Genomic DNA, 25,326 nt, shown 5'->3' on the forward strand with positions numbered 1-25,326 from the left:
TGTTTTTCTGTGGCTACATCTATTCACTCATTGTCTCCTTTGAGTAATTGCAGAAACTGAGACTGAGTGGAGTGGGCCAGGTGGTGTGACTGATGACAGTATTTCTTTGGGTATGAAGAAAATGCATCCAAGGTAAAAAAGAGCCTTCCAGAAAGGAAGGAAGTGCCCTTTTAATCTTCTGGTGGCTGCTGTTACCTTGAAGGCAAATACCATTCTTAACGAGTCTAGTGGTGTTTCCCAGTTGGCTCTCTCCTTTGACTTTGCTGTCAAAACTTTAATTAATGCCAAATAAAGCTGCTTGAATTTGGAAGTGAAAAGGGAGATGGCTGAAGATCTCTGAGCACAAAGCTTCACAGTGGCCGTGCATCTCAGGACTAGGCAGGCAACGAAGGAAACCTTTTGAACCTTTTGGTTAATTTAAAAAAAAAAAAAAAAAAAAAAAAAAGGCAACTTTCACTAAGGTTGATGTCTTTTAAGTACTTTGGCTCAATATCCAGGCCCTTGAAAACCACCCCCACAGTGACATGGCACAATGGTTCTGTTTATTCCTAAATGCAGCATAGCTTTCACGTGCCTGTTACTGTGAGATCCTGAGATCCTGCAGTGGCTGCTTTAACCTGCTAATTTTAAGAGGCAATTGAGGTGAACAAACAGGGGTTTTAGTTTTTTTGTTTTGTTTTGTTTTGTTTTTGTAGCTTCCCTATCCTCGCTCACAGGCCTCTTATAAAATGTAGGAATCTAAGTAGTTTAACAGTGCTGCCATGTCAGCCTGTCATTCTTCTAGGATGTTTTTTGATTTATGTTTTCCTGTTACTTAGTGAAAGCTTAAATGAAATTATTCTGGGCTATAATTTAAATGTCAAGTGTAATTATTGCTGAAATGATCTGCTTACTGGTGCACTTGACTCCCTGGAGACATCCCTTTATAGAACCCTAGAACCATTTAGGTCAGAAAAGACCTCTAAGATCATCCAGTCCAGCCATTAACTCAGCACTGCCAAGTTTACTGCCAAATCATGTCCCGAGGCACCACACCTACGTGTCTTTTGAATACCTCCAGGGATGGTGACTCAACTACTTCCCTGGCCAGCCATTTCCAATGCCTTGTGACCCTTTCAGAGAAAAAATGTTTCCTAATGCCCAAACTAAACCTCCTGCTAGCATGACTTGAGGCTGTTTCCTCGTGTCTCATTGCTTGTTGCTCAGGAAAAGAGACCAATCTTCATGTTGCTGCAGCCTCTTTTTGATGCAGCTGTAGAGAGCAAGGGTGTTTCCCCTGAGCCTCCTTTTCTCCAGGCCAAAAAATCCTGGTTCCCTCAGCCATGCCTCATACCTTGTCCTACAGCCCTTCATCCTGAAGGTAAAGAGAAATGGAGACAAGGTTGCTTGTGGCTAAGACCTGGAATTCCTGTCCACAAGAGCATTTTGCTTCCCCCTCTTTGCTACATGATCTAACTTAATGTAAGAGTATTTAATTTAATATTAAAGGAACAGTTAGAAATATAGGAATAATAAGAGTCTGATTTCTGGCATAAATGTCATATGGATGAGGTTAGCTCAGGGTGGCCTAGGGTTTATAGCAGCAATATGGGAGTCAGCATTGCCTGGGGTATATTTAAAGGGGCCGTGGTGACAGGCTCAAAAATCTTGCAGTTCTGTGTTCCGGGGTTAGAGCTGATGCTTCTGGTGTCTTTTTAATGTACTGCTTGAAAATTCACAAATTCATACCAAAGTTCTTTCCCTTGCTGCTCTGGCAGCTGCAACACTACCAGCTCTGATTCTTCATTTAAAACAACAAAAAAAACACCACCACCAATAGAAACAAAGTGAAATGGTTTTTATTTAACCTATTTTAGTATCTCATGCCACAGTTCTTATGGATCTTGTGGTCTTCTGTGCAGTGTATTAGTGCCATGGAGAAGGATTCTGCTGAAGTAGTTTATAGCTGACTGCAAAACTGCCCAAGGACACTTAGATCTGTTTTAAAAATGGGAATTGGGCATCTTCATCTGTTGTATGGGTTTGTAAGAATGTGAACAGCAAAGAATGTCTTGTCTTCAATCTCTCTGGTGGATAGAGAATGCACAAGACTATTGGACTTTGTTCCATAAAAACTTTGACAAGTTCACAGGGATGTTTAAAGATCACTTAAATTACTGATTTCATACCCAAGGGTATTAAAAGAAGGTGTCTGTTCCTTTAGGTCCCCTTTTCATGGGTTACTTTTTTCCTTTGGCCTCTTCCTGGCTGACTCCAGACTGAAGATGGAGAGGAAAACTAATCACAGCAATATAGCAAATCCATGTTAATAGTTTTACTATGAGCATGCTCAAAGATGTGTGCTGCAGATGTGTTTAAATATGAAAATAAATGGGGTAGAGCTCTGTTGATGGCAAGTAAGCTGCTCGGAGTAACAGCTTGGCATATTCAAATCCAAATGTGCTGCTTCCAAAATGTCATAAAAAATGTATGTGTAGTATTTGACTGTCTGTGTGCCATCTGTGTGTGTTCTAGTAAAGCTCTTCAATAACTTGCTAATCGTTACTGTGTTGTTCCTTTCTTTAGCACCCTTGGATCTTTAGCAGGATTCCCAAGATAATCTTTTTCTTAAGGGTTTCATTCAGCTAGATTATTCTCCTTGACTGGAATTCTTATCTGAGGAGGAAATGAAGTCATGAACTCCTACACCTACATGCGTGTTTTGGATTAAGCAGTGATCCTGTTATAAAAATCAGAAAGCTTTTTAAAAGCTTTTTAAAGGCTGAAAACTCAGCTTCTATATACTGCAGACAATATAAACAAAAGATGCACATTAACATATCAGAATGGGATAGAAGTGGAAGTAAAGAAGCAATTTGAAGAGAAAGTGGGGGAGAACATAATGCAAGGAGTCTGGAAAACCATTTAAGAGTAGGAAAAAAAAGATAAATGTTTCTGCAGCCTGTCAATGTAATTCTGTTCAGTGTTAGTATTAAATCTCAGAAATGCAGCCCTGAAGAATGCCTGGTTTGTTTTTTTTTTTTTTCTTCTTCTTTCTTGCATTTAGATCATTACTGCAAACCTCCAGACACTGTCCCTCTGCTTGTAGTGCTAAACTACCATCTTCATGGTGATAACAGCATATAATTCTGCAATCAAGACACTAAACAGGCTGTAAAGTGAACTTCTCACATTATGGGAACGTTGAAATTGTTAGGTCATCAAGGAATATGGGTGACAAATATAAATTTTGAAGAAAGTGGGGAGTTCACCATCAGGTGTTTGGTTGGGTCTTGGTTATCCTAGGTGCAGCCTGGGCTGGGAGGTGCTGTTAGGGAATACATATTTGGTACTTTCGAGACTGAGAGGAAAAAGAATTTTCTGTATGCATATCTTCCCAAGGAAAACATTATCATTTAAATAATGTCTTGCCTGAGGCCCTGAAAAGCTCCAGTGCTTAGCGCCTGAGTGTTACATTATATATTGAATTTTACATTTCTGATAATCCGTGGTTATGTAGAGAAGAACAGATGCTTGCTAAGCATACCAATATCCTTAATTTTCAGGACTGGGTAGGTATAATACTTGAGAGATTAATATGCTATGCTGATGACTGATGCAGAGTAAACAATGAAGCTTTAGCGGTGGTCTTAAATCTTTTGGTTGTTGAAAGCCATGCAGTGGCTTCAGCTCTGGAAGTTCTGGGAAAAATGAAAAAGGAATTGGTGAGTGAAATTCATACAAAAACCTAAAGCATTAGTTACTAGGGAACTCTGCAATGAAAATTGCCCATATGTTTAGGACTAATGTGTATGTTTGTGGCATGTTAAGAACTTACCCATCCGTGTGAGGAAAACAGAGCATTAGCTTTATGGCTCTGACCATTCACGTCTGAAGTCTTCAATGCAAAGCACACTTAATGACTGCAAAATGAACCATTCTTCTGAGACCCTACTGATACTTTTAGGCATTGCTACTAGGTAGATTTTGATCACAAGTTGTTAGTGTTGGTGGTTTGCCTCTGAACTACAGTAGCACTCGGCACATATCCTGAGCTTATTCATTGTGAGACCCCTGCGCTGCAGTAAATGGGTGCTTCTATATTAACATCTTGGTGTTGATCAGAACTAGATTTCTGAAGCAAAACTACCTGTCTTACTTGCACTGTGTGTGCAGAGCATGCTAATTGCTTGGACTAGATTGCTTTCAGATGAAACTAAACTGGAAGCTGTGTTCCCTACCATTGGAGTGCCTTCAGTCCACAGGACTGGACTGAGAAGACATCTGGAGTGTCAGGTCCTCATTTTAGAGACCTCTCTGCCTGAGCTGCTTGTTGGTGTGGTTGCAGCCAGTGAAATTACCGGGGCTGTGTACTCTGTGAGGCTTTTCCTGCAGATTCATTTTTGTTCCCTACGTTGTATGCCTTTGTTTACTAGAATTTTTCCTCTGGTCAGAGAAGCAGAACTTCCTTCCATAGGATTAAACCAAGCATTTAATTTGTGTGATCTAAAGGAAACACCATCCTGAATGAAGCTAACTTGGAGCCTAGGAAAAGTGATATTCCGTGAAACAAGACCCACGTCTTGTTACCGACATGTGGATTAAAACATATTGGTTAAAGTCTTCCTTAAGGTTTATAAGGTCATCTTTACTAATTGAAAAGCTGCAGCAAAGCCAAAACTCGGAAGTTCTGGTGGTTATAGGCACTTCAGAGAATTGCGTATGAAGATTTATTGTAGCATTTTTGTTCTATGCTTCCTGACCCTGTGAGTCATGTTCCAAAAGCCTGTGTTAGCTAGAACATCAGCTTCTTACGGATCTGAATGAAAAAATGTGATCCCATTCTTCCTGTTTTGCTGTGTTCCTGTAATATACCCAGCTTCCAGGCAGGCTCCTGATGCCATGCCTACACTTCTAGTTTTTCTGCTGTCACCTTCCTCACTAGAAATGTTTGTGTGGCAGAAGCTTTTGTCTTCCACATTTATCAGTTTCTCTCCAGGTCTGTCTCTGCTCTTCTGGACAGCACAGCCCAAGATCTCACCCTTAGAAAACCAAACTATTTAGAAGAGTTTTCAGGTTAGTGTGTTAGCCAGTACAGGTCTCATCAGTCTTCCTTTGGTTGTTACACAGGGCAAATGTCAATATGTGCACATATAAGACCTATGCAGCAAGGTGAGGTGGATGGAAGTGTTAGGACCCTGTCCTTCCTAAACGTATGGCCCAGCCCTCACTAATGATGTTGGGCTAAAATGGTTGCTTCAAATATTAGTCAACCTGCTACTAGTTTTCATGGCTGTAGATGTGTAATTAGTCTAGGTGTAAATTTCAGTTCCAATCAGGTCATTTTGATACACCTGGATGTCTCTCACTGGAAAGAAAGTAAGCATGGTATCTGTTTTCCTAGTGCTCCTGACTTCAGACTTGCAGAACAGCCTGGTGCTGCTTGTGCTGGAAAGAAACAACAGCTCTGACAGGAGATGTATTGAAGATGCTCCCAATTTAAGTCATAGAAAATGTTTGTTTAGCTTCTGTTAATTTTGGCAAGGAGGGAAGTGTAATTTTCCCAGTACTGAGTGTGTTTCAGCTTCAGTTCCAACAACACTGGTATCTCTGTGCCTATTTATCCAATCCATGTAGCTGTATGATTGGCAGTCCAAGATAAGCAAAACTTGTTTGTCCTTTTGAGATGTGAAAGGGTGATTATTAGAGGAGTACAGGTGTCCATGGAAGCTGCACGCAGCATAGTTTTATTTGGAAAGTGTTTACTTCTTAAAATTAATCTTCTTGACTTATGTACTTGTTCCTGTTCACCATTTCTTTACTGAAGTTTGTCTGAATGAAACCAAAGGCTTCAGAAAGTTATGACTTCAAATTGGAAATTTATGCTGTCTGCTTCTCCCTGTAGTAAAGCCAGCCTTTTGCCCAGAACTCAGGTTTGATTCTCTTCATAAGCATCTGGTTAAAATAACTGAATTGAGCTCCACAGAGAGAGCCTATTTACATAATACTTGAGCTGTGACCCCATGGCTCTGTTCCAGTGAACTGAAATTTGCCTTCTGTTTGTGATGCTGTTTTTTTCCCCCTCCGTAGATTGGATTTAATATCCTGCAGTAGAGAAAGTTGAATTCTCCAGAGCAGTAAATAGACAAGCTGTAAGTGCAGGAGAGATGATCTAGAGAATGGGATTTGATGAAAGATAGACAAGTAAGGCTCTTCCTGAGCTGAGAAGAAGGATTTTTTTTTTATGAGAAAAGCGTTAAGTGAGTTAAGTTTTGGCAGGCACCTGCAGGAATGTGAAAGCAAGCAAGGCAGGAAGAAGTTTGAGAATTGTCTTGCAGGGTTGGAAAAGCATGAAATAGGGCAAGGCATAGTGTGTACTTTTGAACTCTGATCGTATTAGAGAAAAGTCTTGACTCATGTTAACTTAATAAAAAGTAGGACAAGCCTTAGTGAGTGCCTTGTGCGTAGTCTGTCTGGCCATGAGCTGGGGCTGGGGGTTGTTTCACAGCATTTCACAAATTCAGGGCTGTATCTGCACGGATTAAAGTGACCCTCCGAGACTGTGTTTGAAAACAAAGGTCCTTCATGTTGAATATAATCTGAGAGAACGGAAAAGGGAAAAGGAATGGAAAAGAACTGAGAAAAAAGGTTGGATTGTGACTATTTCTTTAACTCTGTACCTTTCCTAACTCTGCACAAAATGTTTCTTCTCAAACCGGTGACAAAGCAGCCAGATGTTGCAAAAGCTCAGATTTTTTTCTGTGAAGAATTTGAGTCAATTTATCATATTTGAATGTTTCTTATGCTTTACTTATCCTCATCAGTGCTCAACGAAGGAATTGAGTCTTGGCTGAGATAATGTTCCTGTTTTTCAGCTAGGGAATGGAAGAGCAGATAGCTGCTTGGATAGTTTCAAATGGAATTAAATTTAACTGAGGTTAGTGGACTAGCGTGTGCTGATTAACGATCAGATTCAGCTCATTTACTCCAGGCTTCTGATCATTTAAATGCTTATTTCAATGTGAGATAGCAGTGTATGTCTACCTCGAGGTGCTGTACAGCGAGAGCAGGGTAACTGCAGCATGCTTAGATGTTTGGGGTAGCTGGGTCTTACTGTCAGTGACTTGAGTGCAACCCAGCAATAATGTGCACTGGTATGGTTTTGTCTTTAACTTTCTGAAGAAAATGGGAATTTTCAGGAAGTTTTCAAAAGAGGCTGTTGCAGTAGTATTTGTAGATGAGCAGATGAAAATTACCATTAAATCTCCCTGTGCTTTTTTCTAGAGCAGTTCTGGAGATTTATTAGGTTGGGGAATAAGATGGTGTATGCATGGGCAGTTGCATGCCTCTCCTTACCTTTGTTAGCTTAGGCCATACTTAATCATGCCCAGTTGCACTGGACTGGCTCCTGAGTTTCCCAGTGGTACACAGTGGTCTCAAGCACGCCTAGAGCTCTGTGCCATCAGGTCTCATGGTGCCAGTCTCGAAGCAGCAGATGTTTGAATGACAGCCAAAGGGGTCTGCGTGGCTCCTGCTCCACGTGCCTAGGTGACAATCCCCCCTGTTCCTGCCCACGCAGCCCGCCTCCCTTAGCCCCCTCTGACAGTCAGGGCTCGTTTCCATGGAGCTGTTTCATCCATACCTTAGAAAACCTTTTTTTCTGTTCCCCTATAGACATAATTTCAGGTTTCCATGGAAACCTCTGGGTATCTTAAGAAAGAACTGAATCTTGGTAAGCCCGACTTGTGAATGTATGCTCATAACACACATGATGGCAGTGTTCACTGCCCTATTAGTTGTTCTAACTTATGTTAAATATGGTGAAAAAAGCTTGAGGGACTGTCTGACTTAATAAAGCTCAAACTCTGAAAGTTACAGTTAAAAAAAAAAAAGAAAGAAAGAATTTCAAGCAGTTAACCGAACTGTCACGCTGTGCATAGCTGTAATGACATTGAGATAAAAAATTAACGATATCGTGTAATTTCATATCTAGCATCAGTCTTCTAGAAAGATGGAATAAATACTGTAAATCCATAAGCTTTTATTTTTAAACTATTTTAAAAATATTTCATAAAATAATATATAAAATTCTAATGATTTAAAAATGATAAAACTAGATCCAAAGCGGAATATTCTTTTCTTTCAGCTTTCAGTATTTATTTGGGGAGGAGGAATGGGATCAAGTATTCACCATAAATTATGGGAAAGTCGTCAACACCAGCAGTGTTGCGTAATTTCAGGAGAGCCAGGAAGCGGCGATCGCTTGTGTTGGAAGCTGTGTAGAGGTCAGGAAATGACTGGGGCTGAAATAGCTGGCTGTGATTCGAGGCGCTGCCTGTGACGGCTAATGCAAAAGGTCTAGACTGATGGAACTGGTGAGAAAAAATACAAACCTTGTGTGGGGTGGGCACAGGGCAAGTGCCACGGGTGGATGTGGAGGCAGGTTGCGCGCTGACTGCATCAGGTCTGCTGTGTTCTGCTCCTTGTCCCCAACCCAGTCAACTATTTGAATGTCGTGTGTTTAACAGCAACTACTGATTTCATTTGTGTCAGGATGAATGGTCAAGGGTAAGCACGTCCTTCATGTATGAACCTGCTGTCCCACTGTGCTTCTAGGATTTTACTTGGTCTGCTTGAGTTGGAGAGGTTTTGTTGATTGTAGTGATTTCTGGATCACATTCTGTGACTTTAATCTTGAAAGATCTTTTGAAGAATCCTAGAGAAAGAAAAGTTGCCAAAAACCCTCCCAAGAAAATTAGCCCAGGGTACATCTGTCATTTCCGTGACTAGGAATTGTATTTCAGTGGTATTAACCGAGGGGAAGATCGGAGGGTGCTGCTAGTGACTCATAAATAGAGGGTAGCCTGGAAAGTTCTGCGAGTTTGGCTGAAGTGCTGTGAGTGTCTGGAGGTGGATTATCAATTACTGCATTAAAGAAATGCCTGAAGAAAAATGATGTGATCCTTGCAAAATGTGGGCCTTCAGTCTTCTGTTGTGAAACTATAGCACTCCGTGTTCTTGTCATTTGCCTTTTCTTGAGCTGAAAGTGACTAATGTAGATATGGCCTGGTAAGTGATCAGTTTAACTCCTGTGTGCATTTTTGCTACTTGGATTACCGGCAGCTGTTGATTCACATCGTGAGCTTCAAGTTGCTTTTTGTTCCCTCGTATTGTCACCGCACAAGCCTGAGGATTTCTTTGACAAGTTCCCTTTATTTTGTGCTCAGACATTTGTTATACTTAGCTTCTAAACTTAGATCCGTGAGTAATTTTTAATCTTTTTAATAATCTCAGAATGGTCCTGCATGTACTAAGCAGAGTCCTATGGGATAAATGACCTCTTCTTTTTTTTTTTTTTTGATTTATATCTTATTAAAATACGCCCTGGTCACTGAGAGAGCCCTCTCTCATAGGGACATGCCTGCGCAGAAGCGTGTTTCTTCTGGTGGGTGACAGCACAAATGGGTGATGCTTCCTGCTGGGAGCCATTCACATAAGTATGTATCTGTAGCTGGACATAAGTGCGTGCTCTGTGGTGATCTCTGTGTGCGTACAAATGGAGCCTGGGTGTACACAACCACACATTCGTAGTGGTATAGCTGCAGAAGGTACTGAGAGTAGGTCCTCCTGCACAGCTGGGCTTAGCTGTCAGTGTCTTCTTGCACACTGAGCATGCAAACATCGCTCTGCCTGGTCCTGCCTTCTTTCACAAAGACCAGAGCTATGGGAAAGATCTAATGATCTGGATTAGTGACCATCCTGATGCTGAATTTGTGTGGAGAAGAAAAAAAAAAAAAGTGTGAAATTAATGAAGCCCCTTTGGAGCCCATACATCCATGCAGCTACAGAACTGTGGGAGAACTCCCAGGAATAGAGGACAGCAGCGTTTTCAAGTCTGTATCTAACCCAGTCTGTATTTAACCTGTGTGTTTATTTTCATAAGCAGCACCCAAGAGTGAGGAAAGCTGCTTATGAGTCAGATTCCTGCTGCGCTCCCCTAGTGACTTGGGGGAGCGTGGGGGGAAGCACGTTGAGGAACATCACAATTCTTACCATCGCCTCGCCTTTCACGTCTCTTGCTGGTGCTGCTTCCTGCCCTAGGAAAGATGCACTGCAGGAGAGCTGCCTGCTAGAAGAAGTGACGTGAGGGCGATCTCAGACTGTGCCTGCGGGCCCAAGAGCCACCTTACAGCCAGCTGCTTGGTTTCCTTCCGGCCCCTGTGGCAGCTGCTGCGGCAGCAGTCGCTGCTTGCAGTTGCTTTCTGTGCTTGCTGAAATGCCGGAGCAAGCTGTTAACTGTCTGTAACTGCCTTAAGTTTAGGGACGGTGTTATAAATGCGAACTTTATTAGTTGTATCCTTGTTGTTTGCTCCCTCTGGCTTTGAAACTGCTTTTAAGATAGTGGTGGGAGTGAGGGGGAAGGGAGGGAAAGCCACGGAAGATCCTGCCTGATTCTCTTTCTACATTCAGCAGGATTTCCTATGATCCTTGTGATCCTTCCTGCTCTGTTTCCCCCTCCCTCTCCTCTGTCCACATACACGTCCGTACACCGGGTGCCTTCACTCCAACACCACTGCAGCTCCCAAAGGTGCTGAAATGAATCCACTGCTGTGTTTTAGAGGTTTCCCTGATGAAGACAGCCGCAGAAGACTGCCCATGCTTGCTGCTGTTCATTTAACCCTGTAAGTGCTACACTACCATGTGAGTTTCATGCTGGCTACTTGAAATGTGTACTGTACCAAGTATCTAAGTATTTAAACTTGGGCAATTTTAGATCAAAGACTGTCACCTACCAAAAGGGAGAAAAGCAGAAGTAGAGAGTGTGCGACAGTGCGTATTACACAGGTTTGTTGACTGTAGTTTGTTTTTTTAAGTCTTTTTTTTTCTAAGTCAGGCAGTATGGAACAATAAGAGCTTTGTAATTCTGAAGGGAACTACGTTAAATGTGGAGTTGTTTGGTAGCGAAATTGGAATGTCAGAGCTATACAGAAAAAGCAGCATGGTGTTACATGCCAAATCTATGAAACAGCGATTCTTAACAAAAATGCTATTCAGCTGAATTTATTTAAATATTTTGGTGTTTATCAAACATTTTTAAATATTTGTATTGGAATTGTATTTATATAAATGTTGATATTTAAGGATTACAGAGTAAGCAATTAGAACTTCTTAAGACAGATGGAATTGCTCAGGAAAATATGAAAAGTGATCTCAAGGATGTCAGTTCATGCATGCACATGATAGCTATTTAAACGATGTTCCTATCTTTTAGTTGAACTGTGGCCTGTTTGAGTAAAATGGAACAGTTTCTTTTTAAATTATATCTAGCTTCTGTCTAGTTTTGTTCTAGATTGCTGAAGTTTTTTTCCTGGGAGGTGTCTTCTCCATTATGTAGAGACTTACGGCAAAGATTTGACCAAGGATATACTGTAGGCAGTCCAGAGCTAGGCATAAATCCTTTGCTATCAGTGTTTCTGTTGCCCTCCTATTTAGTAGACCTCATTGATTTTTAAGAAGTGCAAGTTATCAAGCATCAGAAGTGGTCTTGGTGGCAGTCTTTGGAGAGCTATGATTTTGAGTTATTTTATCCTACTTCAGCTGGTCAGACTTTGTTGGAATATATCACGTAAGCAAAGGATAATAATCCGCCTGCTAAAAGGAGGACTGCTGAAGAGAAGATCGGAATTCACTTACATGATTCTTAACAGCTTATGATGCTGTGCAGACCACAGTTGCACATATTTTTGAGAGGAAATGCTCAAATCTTTTCTGGAGTGCAGCAAGGGATGTCCATGACATGTTGCAGGTAGTTCTTAGTGCTGATCCCTCTGCTGCAGGCAGTGCTGATGTGCACCGTCTTCCTGCAATTTGTATAGGCAGCCCTGAGTTTTGTACTTGGATAAGACTTAAATGTGTGGCATGTAAATTCTGCCTGGTAAATGAGACAGAAAAGTGTCACGTCCACCCCTCACAGCCGAGAATAGTCCTACCTGAAACAGAGCCTGTGCTGATTCCAGGCTTCTTCGCATCACCGAGGTCAACTGTGGTAGTGGGAAGGAGACAAGTCCTGACTCAGCTTGTGTTACTGCATGAGCAGCTGTGATGCTCTCACTGGGCGGACACTGCAACACTGAGCTCTAATTTTACATCTCTGTTTCACTTCTCCGTTGATTCCGTTTCTAAAAGTGTTTTTAATAAGTTCTCTGAGATGAGTCAATTGCGGTTTTTCCTTGTTTTGCTGTCCTTAATTTCTTGGTGTAGGTTCATTGGAAAAAACGGCTTGTGTAAGCACCTCCTGAGGAAGTGTTCCTGCTGTGCTCACTTCAGTAGGTATCAAACTCCTGCAGTTGCCTTAAAATACATTTTATGTGGGAAACACCAATGATGTGATGTAGAGTCCTACTCCCAGGGACTTGTGTGTGTTCACAAGCTTGGTACAACTCCTCTGGAGAAGGACTTTTCCTTGAGCTGAGATACAGAACCTCTGTTTTTCACACACGTGAGTTTGCTTATGTGATGTTAGACTGACAGATGTTGGTTATTTGTGTGACAAAACCTTCTGGATGTCTCGAGCAGATGCTGTTGAATCTTTACTTGAAGGAGCGAGACCCAGCCTGTTTGCCCATCTGTCTGGGCTTCTGCCTCATTAAGTGTTCTGTATTTTAAACGAAATGGGTAATCGCCTTGATCTGAGCTGCTGAGTGTTTTTGTATCTCAGGCAGACAACTATTTTTGTAGGCTTTTGTATACCTGATTTGTCTGTCCATCAACGTTTGGAAAAACAGAATATTAGCTGTTGCACAGCATTTATTTCCACTGAACCTGAACACCCTGAAGAAGGTACATTAACAGTTATTCTTGTCACAAAAGCTACTTAGTGCAGGAGAACAAATCCCCCTGAAAATTGGTGAAAGTTAGTTCTGAAACATAAAAGGATTATCTGAAATTCCTGTTGAACCATGACTGTGCAGAAACGAAGTACATGAGTACAGACAAAGCACTCCCCAGTACATGCCATGGTTATGTTACATGGAAGTTGGTAGAGCTGTTTATTAATTTCACCTGTGGTGAAAGCTGAATTTATTATTTGCAATTTTTCACTGGGATTCTGATGGTAATTCTATACAATGATCTAAGTAAAAGCTTAAAGCATGCAAGTTGCTTTCCAACAAGCTTAAACCAAGGCATAACTTAAAACCCCAGTGATGTGACTTAGAAGACAACATAACATCTTTGAGTTATGATGAAAAATGTAATAGATCCTGTCTCTTAGGTAAAAGAAGGAATTTACAGCCATTGGCTTTGGAGGCAGACTAAGTCTTAATGGAAAAGAACGACGATCATCGGGTCCCCAGCCTCTGTCCCAAAAGGTGGAAAGAGATTTGCTTCTTAGTACACTTTTAGTGTTTAAACCAAAAGGTTTACTCTCCCAGTTATTTGGGAATTGTTTGGCACTTGGCAGTCACACTACTGCTATCAATACCTTTTTAACTGTGCCTAATTATAAAGCCTATTGGTTATTTTAGATCCAAATCAACTACTTACATAAGCTCTGTGCCTTAGATTTAATTACTAGATGTTATTCGCATCAGAGACACTGATTCATCCGAAGTAGGTAATTGCCAGATTCCAGTGTATTAAAGAAAGACATTTATCTCATGCCTCGCTGAGCTTCTGCTTACTGGGGCTTTTTTCTTTGCCATTTAATGTGGGCTTTTTTTTCTGACACCTTTACAGAGGTGTCATTGTGCAATTTAGCCCTCAGCACACTGATGAGAGGCCCAGAAATATTGTTAAAAAAATATCTAATAAATGTCATTGTTCACTTGAAACTAATACTGGTTGGCTGAGGAGTGGGAGTAAAATTGCATGCAGGCAAGAATGAATGGCAGGTATATTTATAACTAATGAAAAGATGCTGTGAGGAACTAAGTATTCATTCCTGCAGAGGTTATTGACTCAAATGCTGATTCGGAGCTGAATAATTTTGTAAGTAAGAGTCAGAACTTTGAAAACTAAATTCACAACTCTAAGATTTTTGTCTATTCCTGCTTTCAGAGTCTTTTCCAAGGGCAGTGACATTGTTTGCTGGAATTGACTTGTTTCCCTTTCAACTCCCACCACAGGCAGAATTTGACCCTGCGAATGAGATGTTGCTTTGCTTGTAAATTAGTCTCTCAAAACTACTGCATAGCCTTCTGTAGAAAAATTAAAGCACCTTTTAAGAAAGGTAAAGAGTCTGGGAAATGTCTGGGAATGATACTGTTCCCACATGCATCCATGTATCTTCCTGATGTCCTATGTCCCTCCTTCTTCAAAAACCCTTCTAAAATTAGCAGTGGTTTACATTTTAACATTCAAGAACAGTTTGCTCCAAAGAGGAGCCCTGGGTTTGTAGATTCAATTGGCTGGTCAAAATAAAAAAAAGGGGAGATGCAGGTGTTTTTGAAAGGTCTGATTCAGTCTGTCAGAGATTTAGCTAGCCTGTATGTGCTACAGGCTGAAGTCCTGGTTTGTTTTCCTTTGTCTTAGTAATTGCTTTTCACATTTTATCAAGTCTTTTGATTCTCATCTGCGTAGCAGAACAAGGAAAAAAGGACCAACTTTCCCTGTAGAATTCAATTTGGGGGTGACAAAAAGCTTTAACTCTGTAGAAGGTAGTGAGGAAAGAGGGATAAAATCTGGAACTGAGTCTTTCCTGGTGTGATTTCCTTGACTGTATTGATTTATACCAGGGATTAATTTGTTTCTCAGCAAATGCTACATACCACGTCTTGCACACCTTGCTAGCAAAGCCTGTCTGCACACATCTAGATCCTTCAGCTTTTCCTATGAATATCTGCCCAGGAACAGGACTTGCTTTTTATGAGAGACTCTTAGAATAACCCTCCAAACCAGAAAACAGTCTCAGCTCTAGCCATGTATGCTTTGCTGTCTGTTTCTCCTCTGGCAGCTTGGTCCTTGATCTTTTAGCACCTGCTCATAAGCTTTTCTCCTTTGTAAGTGAACCTGACCTAATTTCAGAACATCTTGCACTGAGGCAGGACCCATGGGAAAAGCCTTAGTTTCTGTATGAGTGTTGAGACTGCTGATCCTGAAGAACATAAGATGAGCAACTGGTACGTGTGAGGAGAAGCAAATGTCACAAGGGTGCAAGAAAATCCTCTTGGGTTATGAAGTTTATGAAGAAATGCTTGTGTGGAGGGGCTCAAATGCAGTTCCCGAGGTGAGTGAACAAACTCCACGGGTAATCCAGATTCCCAGCTCTTGGAGAAAGACTTTCTTATGCTGACTTTGACAAGCATATCCAGCTTGCCTTAAGCATCCCTAGTTCAGTCCTGACCTGTGGAGCATTGTGATAAATGTCACTGCTCGCTGGCAAGGCCCTCCCCTGGCCCTACAAGGCATGTGCCAGCTGTCTGTGGCGCTCAGTGGAGGAAAATCTCAGCGTGGCTTGTAGGGTCTGAAAAGTTTGGTAACCTACAGCTCAGTGCTTCAAGTGATCTCTCAGGGATTTGTGCTGCTGTCCAATGGTGGACAGATATCTTAAGGTTAGAGAGATCTGTTGTGGAAGGCTGGAATTACGGGCTCAGCGCAAGACAGTAATATTTAGCTAGGGATTAAAGTGGCTGGCAACATGTAATGGCAGCTAAGGATGTTGAACAGTTTGAATGTTATATTGACAGTATTCTCTATGTCTGCACAGTATCTTAAAGGCAAGGAACCATTTCAGAAGCAGACCTCAAGGCAGCTGTAGCTGAAGCCAGCCTGTTACATTGCCTGCAGCTATTTAGCCACTAGGGAGCAGCAGGGCCCTGCTGGTGCAGGTTCCCCTAGCAGTGGTGCTGTGCTCCTGCCATACTGGGATTTAAGAAAACCTGTTGTGCTGTGGACATCGAAGGCAGGAGTAGAAACCCAGACCAAGTGTAAAATGCGTGTTGTTTCAGGGATTCGTGACACATCAAGAAACATCAGAGTGAATAAGTGATTTGTTCTGTGTACTCCACTGTTCAGATGGTCAGCAAACAGACCTGTAATGGGAATTCAATATGCTGTCTTTTCAAATTTAGTTAGATGGCACATAAAAGCCTTGTTCTGAGAACAAGGAGAAAATGAGGGAGAAAGGTAGCCCCCTTAGCAAGTAGCTTGTAATTTTGTGTATTAGGTTTGGCTAATACCTCTTATTTTTATTTTTAGGCTGTTTTCTTCTTCATGTAGATAGTATCCCATGCAATAGCATCACCTCAGATTTCTCTTGGCCCTTGGTTTAACAAGGACTTTGAACGTAGATTCATGTCCTTCCATTTTGTAACTCACCCATGACTGAAGATCCCAGTAAGCGTGTGACAGTAGTTATGAAATTTGGTAGGAGCTGTTAACAAAGAGACCAACAGCAAAGAGCACATAATTAAAGTAGTCATTGTGATGTTTAATTTGAGAATATTTTCCTATTATGCACATCTTCTAAGTCTGGATATGATAGTAGAAAAATCAGCATAAGATGTAATAATACAACTGGAGATATTAACTGCAAATTAAAGCTCAGCAAATAGTACAATCCTCTGCCCAAATTTCCCAAGGAATAAAACGAGGATGGTAGGATTTGCAATACTTATTCTTCATTTTCACCAAAATAAATGTCCTCGCTCATGAACAGCCAGATTCTCAAGAAAGAAATCAGTGTCTTGCTTTTCTATTCACCACCTTGAAGAGAATCCTTGCTTTGAACTGCAATTGTTCTTGGTGGTGATGGGCTGTGAAATCTTCAGCTCCATTGGCTCAGGTGAACTCAGGTTCCCCGGACTGTATGTTTTGATTTGTCCTGAAGGTGGCCAAGTGATTTATATACTTTCTTAAATTAAACTTCCACAGTTTTAACACGTCAGGCAGCTATCTTAATCTCAATTTTATCTGCGAGGAACCTGTGACAAAATGTGAGATGACTTTCTCTGAAGGACAAACGAGAGAAATAGGACTGTGTCCCTGGAACCCTGATACCCAATCTCAGCAACAATCCTAACCCATGTATGCCTCATCTCCCTGGCATTCAGGAAGGGAGGAAAAAAAAGGAAAGCCTTTTCAGATAGTTCAGCTTACCAGAGACTGTCACGCTGGTTGGAATCCCATGAGAACTGCTGAGACAATTTGCAGGGTATAAAATGTGATGTGTGCTGCCAACCCTTTCCTCTGTGTTCTCAGATCGAAGATGCTTGCTGGGTAGGCTCTCATTATAGAAACATAGAAATCATGATTGTTCAATATTACTATAAAAACCCAGACAGCTGAAGAAGTATCACCTGTTTGATCTTGTTGCTGCTTTCATACTGAAAGGCAAAGGAAATAATAAGAAAACTTTGTTCAGTTTGTGACTGCTGGCATTTGAAGCCCTGGGACAGGTGAAATGGAGCACAGTGTGGGCACTGTTGGTGTAAGCTTCCCCCCAGAGCACTTGGATCTGATCGTGATCGAGTGCCTCTGCTGAGTTGGTGACCTTGCTTTTCCTGAGCGTCTCAAAAGAGTGTAACTGCATGATAATTTGGAGGGAAGATATGAGAAGCAGATTCCTGGCAACTGGGACATAACCTGGCAGTTACAGGCTGTTTCATTAAAAGATGACCATTGCAGACTAATGATCCTCAGCAGTTGTTAGGAACTAGGTCAGCAAGAGACCTTATGGCACTTGAAATTCTATGTGCGTATACATAAAAATTAGCTTATTTCCAACTTCCAATTAGTAGTATAACTGTCCTGGTTTTGGCTGGGATAATTGCAGTACTTAGCTGCCTGCCCAGTTAAGCCATCACTGTAAACTACTTGGTTGCAGCAAAGGCATCGGATAAAAATGTAGTAACAGACGCTGCTGGGAAGAGTTAACTGTAGAAGGGAAGCATCTGTTGTCTCTGCACCATCTGTAATGACTGTTTGTAAGATGTAAGGAATCTGCTACATTCCTGTAAGTGTGTTCTGCAGGAATTTATCAGCTGTTTCACGCCTGCATATGCATGCTCAGGTAAAACTTATGCCTGAGGGGCGTATTCAGAGCATTCTGCTTATGCATGGTAAATGTGGCATCTACTGTGACATTCACCGCAAGTGGCAGTGCTTTGGATCTCTGTGTAGAGCTCTTCTATACTCATTTACTGTAAATAATCTCTACCTCCTGATGCTGCAGATAGCAGTACATCTACTGTCTTATGTGCTCTGTTATGCAAGCAAGAAGCACGTATAAATTTTGTAGGCATAGGTGTTCCTTGCATCAAATGCTTATGGCATGAAATACACAAGTAGAAATGGCTGGACCTGCATTATATGCTCGGTGTGATTGCGCTGTATGTTGGGGAAGAGAAATGGCCTTGCTTCTTTCCTGTAAGAGCAAGTGCAGGATTGTAAGGGTGAATGCAAAGTCAGATGGACATTTTTCAGTTGTGCATGAAGTAGCTCCCAAATAGCTCTGCTACAATGATCTTGAAGAGAAATGACAGTTCTCCTCAGGCATTTGTGTAATTGAGGAAATGGGCTCTAGCAGCCTTGCTGCTGAAGTTGTGGATAATTGAGATGATGGACAGGAATGGTATTTATAAAGCAATATCTATATAGTTATTTTAAATGAGTGTACCAGCTGTAGAAAGCCTTTTCTCTCCTGCCATTCAGTGGCTATTGGGAGTTCAGGGCAAGTTTTGGAGGCTTCCATTTGGCCTTGTACAGAATAAGACTCAAAATTTTTTTGTCTCTGCAGGCATTCATTTCCTCAGTGTTTTTCTAGGGCAAAGTAATGTTCTGCTACTTACTCTTCCAGGAGGCAAACACAGACTAGACAGTTGTGCTTTAGGATTGTTTTTAGTTGTCACAAGACAGAGCAGAAAGACTTGGGAGAATTCCACTTCCAACCATGCTGCTGGTACAAAGTGAAGAGTTGCAGGTAGCACGTCATTTATTCTCTCTGGAATCAGTTTGATTCCTGCATTTCCGATGTCAGAGCCTTGAGAGCCGTCTGTGCTGCAAGCCCTGAGCTTGGGAGCCACTGCTTGTAGCCTCGCAGAAATCTTTGTTGGAGTCAGGCCATGTAGAAAGCACACAGTGATACGTGCTAAAGCACTGGGGGTTTTCCTTTGAGTCAGGACAAATGCCCAGGTGGAAAGCAGAGCCACGTAACCTCTGTAACCTCTCCTTACAGGAAGGGCACGCCGTGTACCTTAGTCTGAGATTCAAGTCTGAGCTCTTCTGATTAGGTAAAGCTGTCCTCTTCTGGACCAATTGCTGTTTAAATAATTGTATAATCCTTGAATCACGAGAAAAATGACTGACCTTGTGAGAGGCTCAGTTACTGGACTGTTGGGTATTCTGGAAGGAAGACATCTTTTTCCTTTGTGTTTTGCTCTAAAGCTTTTTTTTAGTTTTGCACAAATACCAAAACCTTGCTGTTTGCATTTGGGGTGAATTTGTTTCTCCTTTTGCCTAGTACCACCTTAGATTTTGAGGTCTGTGCCTATGGTGCTTGTTCTATAAGGGACTGTTTGTGGGGGTTCCTTCAGGCTTTCACCCTGTGCTTTTCTCCAGGCTGACTGTTAGTGTCAGAGGGAAGGGGCTATTGTAGGTATTTGTCCAAAACCCACAAGTGGTAAAGATTGCAAGAGCGTTGTGCTTAAACTTAAGCCACGTGTCTAATTTTTGGTGCCTAAAACAGGGGAAAGTTAAGTTCGTACCAAAACTGTTCGATTGAAGCATCGAAAAAATCTTTTTTTTTTTATTTTTTTATTTTTTCCTCAGAGGGAGGATGTTCATACTGCAACATCCAGGTGAATATGTAGTGTAAGCTGCGGAGATCATCATCGTGTGGTGCACAATGCAATATGCTGCTTAGCTGTGCATGTTTCTGTTCACTCTGCTTTCAGCTGACAGATTAACTTCTGTTGCTTGTATTTGGGTATTGGCTGGGTTGCTGACGTGCTGAAAAGCCTGACTGTACTGAGCCCTTGTTAGGCAGCGTGGTGTGGAACTGGGATCTCTGGTGCTGCTTGCGTGTGCTTTAGCAGAGGGAGGCAAGGATTTAATCCAATCTGTTCTTGTTCTTTTTGGGTAAAATGAAGTTTAGGTACGTTCATATTCTTAATTTTTATTTTGGTATGAGGAGTTTTTAGTACACCTGAGGTCCTTAAGCGTGTGTGCTGCTTTTATTTTTTTTTCTTTTTTTGTGCAGGTCTGGGTTAAATGCAGCAAACTTAACCGGCCTGAGCTAGTGAAGCAGGTATTTTACCTGAATAGGAAAGAATGCGCTGTTCAGAGACCTTTTGTACTCACAGGCTTGTTCTGTGATTAATGGTGTGTGCTGTGAGCTGTGACCTGTTAGGAAAGTACTGTTACAGGTAGAGGAAATCCAAGGAATTCGGACAGAGTCCCCTTGATTCCTTTGTATACAATGTGTGTAGTGCATAACAAAAATGCCAAGTTCCTGTGGAAATTAATTCGAACAAGTCACCCTTTGTTTTGCGAGGGACAGAATTTAATCTATTCTAGATCTGGTCTTCTGGATTTATGAGGAGAAATGGGCTTCCTTTTGTGACGCTCAAGTGGTTTGTCTTGAGCAGTGTAAGTAGATAGTGCAAAATGATGATCCACGTCAGTTTTGGATGGTACAGAAAATTGAGGAAAATGTCCTGAAACCTTTGCCCTGTTGCCATATTCTGATGAAAGATTATTGCAAAGTAATGCTGATTTAATTTGTTTTGCTTGCTGATCTTTGGCTCAACTATCCCCTTTAATTTGGAGGAAATGCATTACCTGAAGAAATCAACTGTGAAAGGGTTGTCCTAATGCTGGAAAAATAGGTGCTGTGCTGTGTGAGTCATGATCGGTGCTTGCTGGATTTTGGATGGCAGCTGAAGAATCTGAGGTTTGCTGCCGTGTATGAGGCCAAAATTTGAATGCCTTAAATTGCGTGATACTGTTAGCAATAATGCACAGACTGGAGTCTTTCAGCATTATCACTGACATGAGAATTACTTCTTTTGGGAGGCAAGATACAAATAGACACAGGCTAACCTTTAAGCAGAAAGCCCTGTTGAGCTGAGTGCTCTTTCAGCCCCTGCAAGTATTAATAAAATGGCTAGCAAGCAATATGTAAAGTAATAAAACACTTGGGCAAGTTCTGTATATTTAATTCTCTTAGGAGAGATTGGATACAACACAACTAAGCCTACTGCAGCCCACTTCTGTCCCACGTTGTGACTTATTTCTGACGCCGGCGGTAGAAGCAGGTGGTTGGTGCCAGATGATGCAGCTCCAGGCATGGAACTTGGGGATCAGGTTAACCTCCTGTAATGCACTTAGGGCATGTGTGCTTGGTGCGAAGCGCAGCCTGCAAGTATGTGAGTGCTGCTGCTATAACTGTGGGGCCATGACTTCGCTGAGTCTAAACAGCCGACAGCCGGATTTCATGCTCTGGTTAGGTATGGTAACAGCAGGCATAAGTGTAATGAGACTAAGCCCTGTCGCAGGGTAAAGGCTAGTAAAATGTGAAATTCCTGGTGGGGAACAATCCAGGCAGCAGTGAGGGTGAAACTGTCCTGACAGGAGTACTTCTACAGCAAGAATCTGGCAACAGCAGCTCTCATGGAAGCAGCCACCTCGTGCTGTCATTGTGGTTTGCACAGAAATAGTCCTTGATCATGGGTGGAATTTTTCACTCTGTGGGTCAGGTGTTTGAGTGGTCTCTCCTATTACACAGCTTCTGGCTTTTTTTTTTTTTTTTCTCAGAGGACAAGACAGGTGGTCAGCATCCTCTCTCCAAAATAAAAATGTCCTGAGAATGTTTGAGCACAAATAAGTGTTGCTTAGTAATCAGTGAGGTACTTGGAATTAAAGGGCTAGTCCCTGGGTGTGGGTACCCGGTCCTATCCCAGCAGATTCCCATGGCACAGCCCAGGAGAATCATTTGAGGCTGTGCAAATGGTGTGGGGAAGGAGCCCCTGTCTTGCTCAAGTGAATTCCAGTCGTGTTCAGCGAGGCTGAGGATGAAGAAATTGTCCTGGCACAGCCTTGGCAACAAAAAGCAGACTGGTGAAAGGTGAAAGGGCTGGTTCTGCCTTGCCAAAGAAAGCTCCAAACGCTGCTGTTGCCCACAGCAGTGCAGTACGAGTCTTGTTCAATAATTCATGTTGGTGGGGATTGAGGGTCTGCAGCATACTCTGTGTGATTTCTTACTGAAACGGGCAAAAATGCCAGCTTTTTGCCCCTGCTAATTGCTGAAATAAGTGCAATGAAGCAGCAAAATCTTGCACAGTGGATAAAATATTTCACAGGAAATCAAACTCAATATATGGAACAAAACCTTGATAGCCTCCAAAGGGCTACTGCTCTGGTGGCTGCAATACATTAACAAGGGTGGGAGTTCCTTTTGTGGACGGGGAGGAGATTTAAGGGAAAGAACTTCTGTCCCTACTACCTTTTCCTTCTGCGAAAGTGAAGCAGAAGCAGAAAAGTCCCTTCCCACAGTTGCACGTAGTCTTGGTTAAGATTTAGGAATGATATTGTGTGGTTTTGAATCCCGGTTGCCTGAGGAGGAAGCTGAAAGTGAGTTCTGTGAGTTGACGGGGGCTGTGGGTTGATGGGGGCAGTGAGGGTACAGGTGGCTTCAGCATGTGGTGGCACCAGGTGGCTCAAGGACTCAGGTCCAGGTTTCACATCTTCTTCCTCCTCTGTAATAAGGAATCAGCTCATGAGAGGAAAAGGGGGTGCAGCTCTCATTATGCAGGTCTTCAAAAAGTAAACTGTGGCTGTCTATTCTGTAGATGTTTGTCTTTCAGAATTAATTGTTTTGACTTTTTTTTTTTTTTTTTGAATTTAAGTGGGTATTTGTGGAAGGTGTTCCGACTGTGTGTGCCAGGTGTATAGACACCAAGGTGACAGGAGCTCCAGAAACTGAAGTTTTGCTCAAGCTGGTAACTTACAGGAGAAGCAGAGCAAAAAGGCAAGAGTAAAATAAGATCTAACATTTGGGGATTAAAAAATAAAATAATAAAATTGAACCACTTCCCCCTTGTTCTTGCTATTACAAGTCTTCCTTTTTTTTTGATATGCTCAGTTATATAGGTCCAAGATTCCACAGTTTCTGATGCTCAAAGTTCTTGTGAGGTTTGTTTTCAAACAAAACTTTGAGGCAGCCCATGCAAAACAAAATATTTTGGTTTGGGTCAACAAATATTTTCTAACCTGAAACTAGTATTTTTAAAGGTTCAGACTGTTGAACAATGAAAACCAAAGCATTGCCAGATTGAATTAGATGTTTTTGTCTGACAGCATGCTTAAAATTCACACAGCTGGATTCTAGGCACTCTCTTAAAGAATTCACGTCATTTCTACCTGAAAATATACCTTAATGCAGTTTCATCCAGCAGCTGCTTTAAAACATAGGGGATCTTGGTGGAGAATCACTCTCACACTCACATCCTTTCTGTTTTGGTTTTGTTACCACAATTTTGCAAGGCTGGTTGGAAACGGCAATTCCTCCCAGTGCATGACCCTCGGTAGAGCCTCCTTAGCATGCTCAGTGCCTGGGAATCTTCCATGTAGCATGTGTATTCATCCCAGTCTAAAATCTGTCCTGCACGTTTAACTGTCTTTGTGGTGTCTTTGTTGGTTCCTGGACCTGAGGCCATTCATCACCCCTTGTGTCATTTTGGAAGCAGCGCTGCCCTCCAGGAACTCCCTTTTAGCAGCTTTCGCTCCCGTGAGCCTGAGCTCCAGCATCAGCCGGCTCCCAGCTCTGGTGCCACCCGCTGCCACTGCCTTGGGAGCTTTTCCTCAAGCCCTCTCCTTCTCTGCCTGTTCTGTGAGCAGACAGTGGGACAAAAAACCCCTAGCCTTGCCAGAAGGCTGGAAGTCCAAGTTCGCTTGTTCCCTCCCCAGGCAGGGGGGCTGTCCAAGCAGGAAGGTGGGACGAGGGAAAAGCCTGTCCAATTGGCTCCTACAGAAAGTTATTTTCCCTTCTTACCCTTGTCATTTGGTTGATTTGTGGCAGTGGCATATTCGGTAATATAAACCCTGTCCCTCGGGATTAAGAGTGCAGTTATACTTGGAGCAGCTGCCTGCACATGTCTTATCCGCTACAGAAAAAGAACATGCTGCTGCTCCTCCTCTTTCCTGATTTTATCAGTATCGTTTCTTCCCTCCTCCTTTGTCTCTCTCTGACCTCCTCACAGCTCCACGCCGCTCCATACTTGCTTCGTCTCTTGAGAAGACCACAGCTGAGTTTCCCAGCACAGCCCCAGGAGGTTTTTTCCTGAACCAACATTAGGCAAAGAGGACAGAAAGCAAAGGAAAAAACAAAACAAACAAACCTGAAAGTGAGCCAAGCTGTTGCAAGCAACCCTTGTGTTGGTGCTAAACCTACTGCTTTGAGAGCCGGGGCAGGGGAGGGACCTTGATTTGCAGAGAGGGGAAGGACAAAAGAAACTTGAAACTGGCTTCCCTTGTGGCATGTCTGTCCTGAGCACCCCTGCCTGTTAAATGAAAGCACCTGAGCACCAGGAGGCTTCCTGCGTGAGAGGGAGGGCGAGAGCTGGACTGCGGGAGGGAGGGGAAGGGCGAGCTGTGGTTTTTGCGGTGTGGTTTACACGGAGATCAGAGCTAGCGTGCCTGGGGGTGGGAGCACGAGGAGAAAGGGCATCTGATGCCAGCCGCCAACATGACAGAAACCCTGCAGCTCCCTGCACTGCAAGTCCCAGAGCAGCAGGTGGTGGAGGGCGGCCGTGCCTGGTCCAGCTCGTCCACCCCCACCCTGCGCAGGAAGCGCTTCAAGATGAGGCGGATGAAGAATGTGCAGGAGCAGAGCCTGGAGGCCAGCAGGTATCAGGATTCTCCTTCCTCCAGCAAGGAATACCTGCAGCTCCCCTCCATTGAGATCACCCCGTCCAGTGACGAGGACACCCCTTGGTCCAACTGCTCCACACCCAGTGCCTCCCCGCGGCGCAAGCGCTTCCTCCTCCGGAGGTGGCTGCGTGTGAGAGAGAAGAAGGAGTACAGTGAGAGCAGGTATGTTCTTGGCCACTCTCCCTTCCCTGCTTCCGAAAGAGCCTTTCCACAGTGGTTAGGGCCTGTTGTTCCCCCACAGGTTTTGGTGGGATTCTCCCAGGAGCTTTGCCCTCACCTAGTGGCTGGAATGGGTAAAGTGGTTGTTGGAGTTGGTGATGCCAGACCAAATGGCCTAATCCTTGTGCCCAGACAGCGGGCATGATAGAAACAGCAGCGCTAGGGTCATCCACGTCCCTTTTAAAGGCAGTGCAGATCCGGTGGAAAGGACTTAGGAGTGAGTGAGGGAGACTGTCCCTAAAGAATGGGTGGCAAGGCTAA

General features: G+C 42.7%; 1 protein-coding gene across 6 annotated transcripts in view; it reads left to right on the forward strand.

Annotated features, from left to right (window-relative positions):
* GRAMD1B (GRAM domain containing 1B) overlaps nt 1-25,326 on the forward strand; it is a 159,304-nt gene that overhangs the window by 38,474 nt on the left and 95,504 nt on the right. For 5 of the 6 annotated variants that reach the window (XR_014685437.1, XM_084495812.1, XM_084495811.1 and 2 more), the window contains one exon: nt 24,177-25,008. The exons of the other annotated variant lie outside the window; for it this stretch is intronic. Coding sequence is in view for 4 of the 5 variants with exons in the window: in XM_084495812.1 (XP_084351938.1) it covers nt 24,647-25,008 (362 nt within the window). In the remaining variant the exon portion in view is untranslated. The remainder of the gene's footprint in view (nt 1-24,176; nt 25,009-25,326) is intronic. 6 annotated transcript variants of the gene reach the window in all.

Source organism: Aythya ferina (genome assembly GCF_964211825.1).
Source record: "Aythya ferina genome assembly, chromosome: 22".
NCBI classification, from domain to species: Eukaryota; Metazoa; Chordata; class Aves; order Anseriformes; family Anatidae; genus Aythya; species Aythya ferina.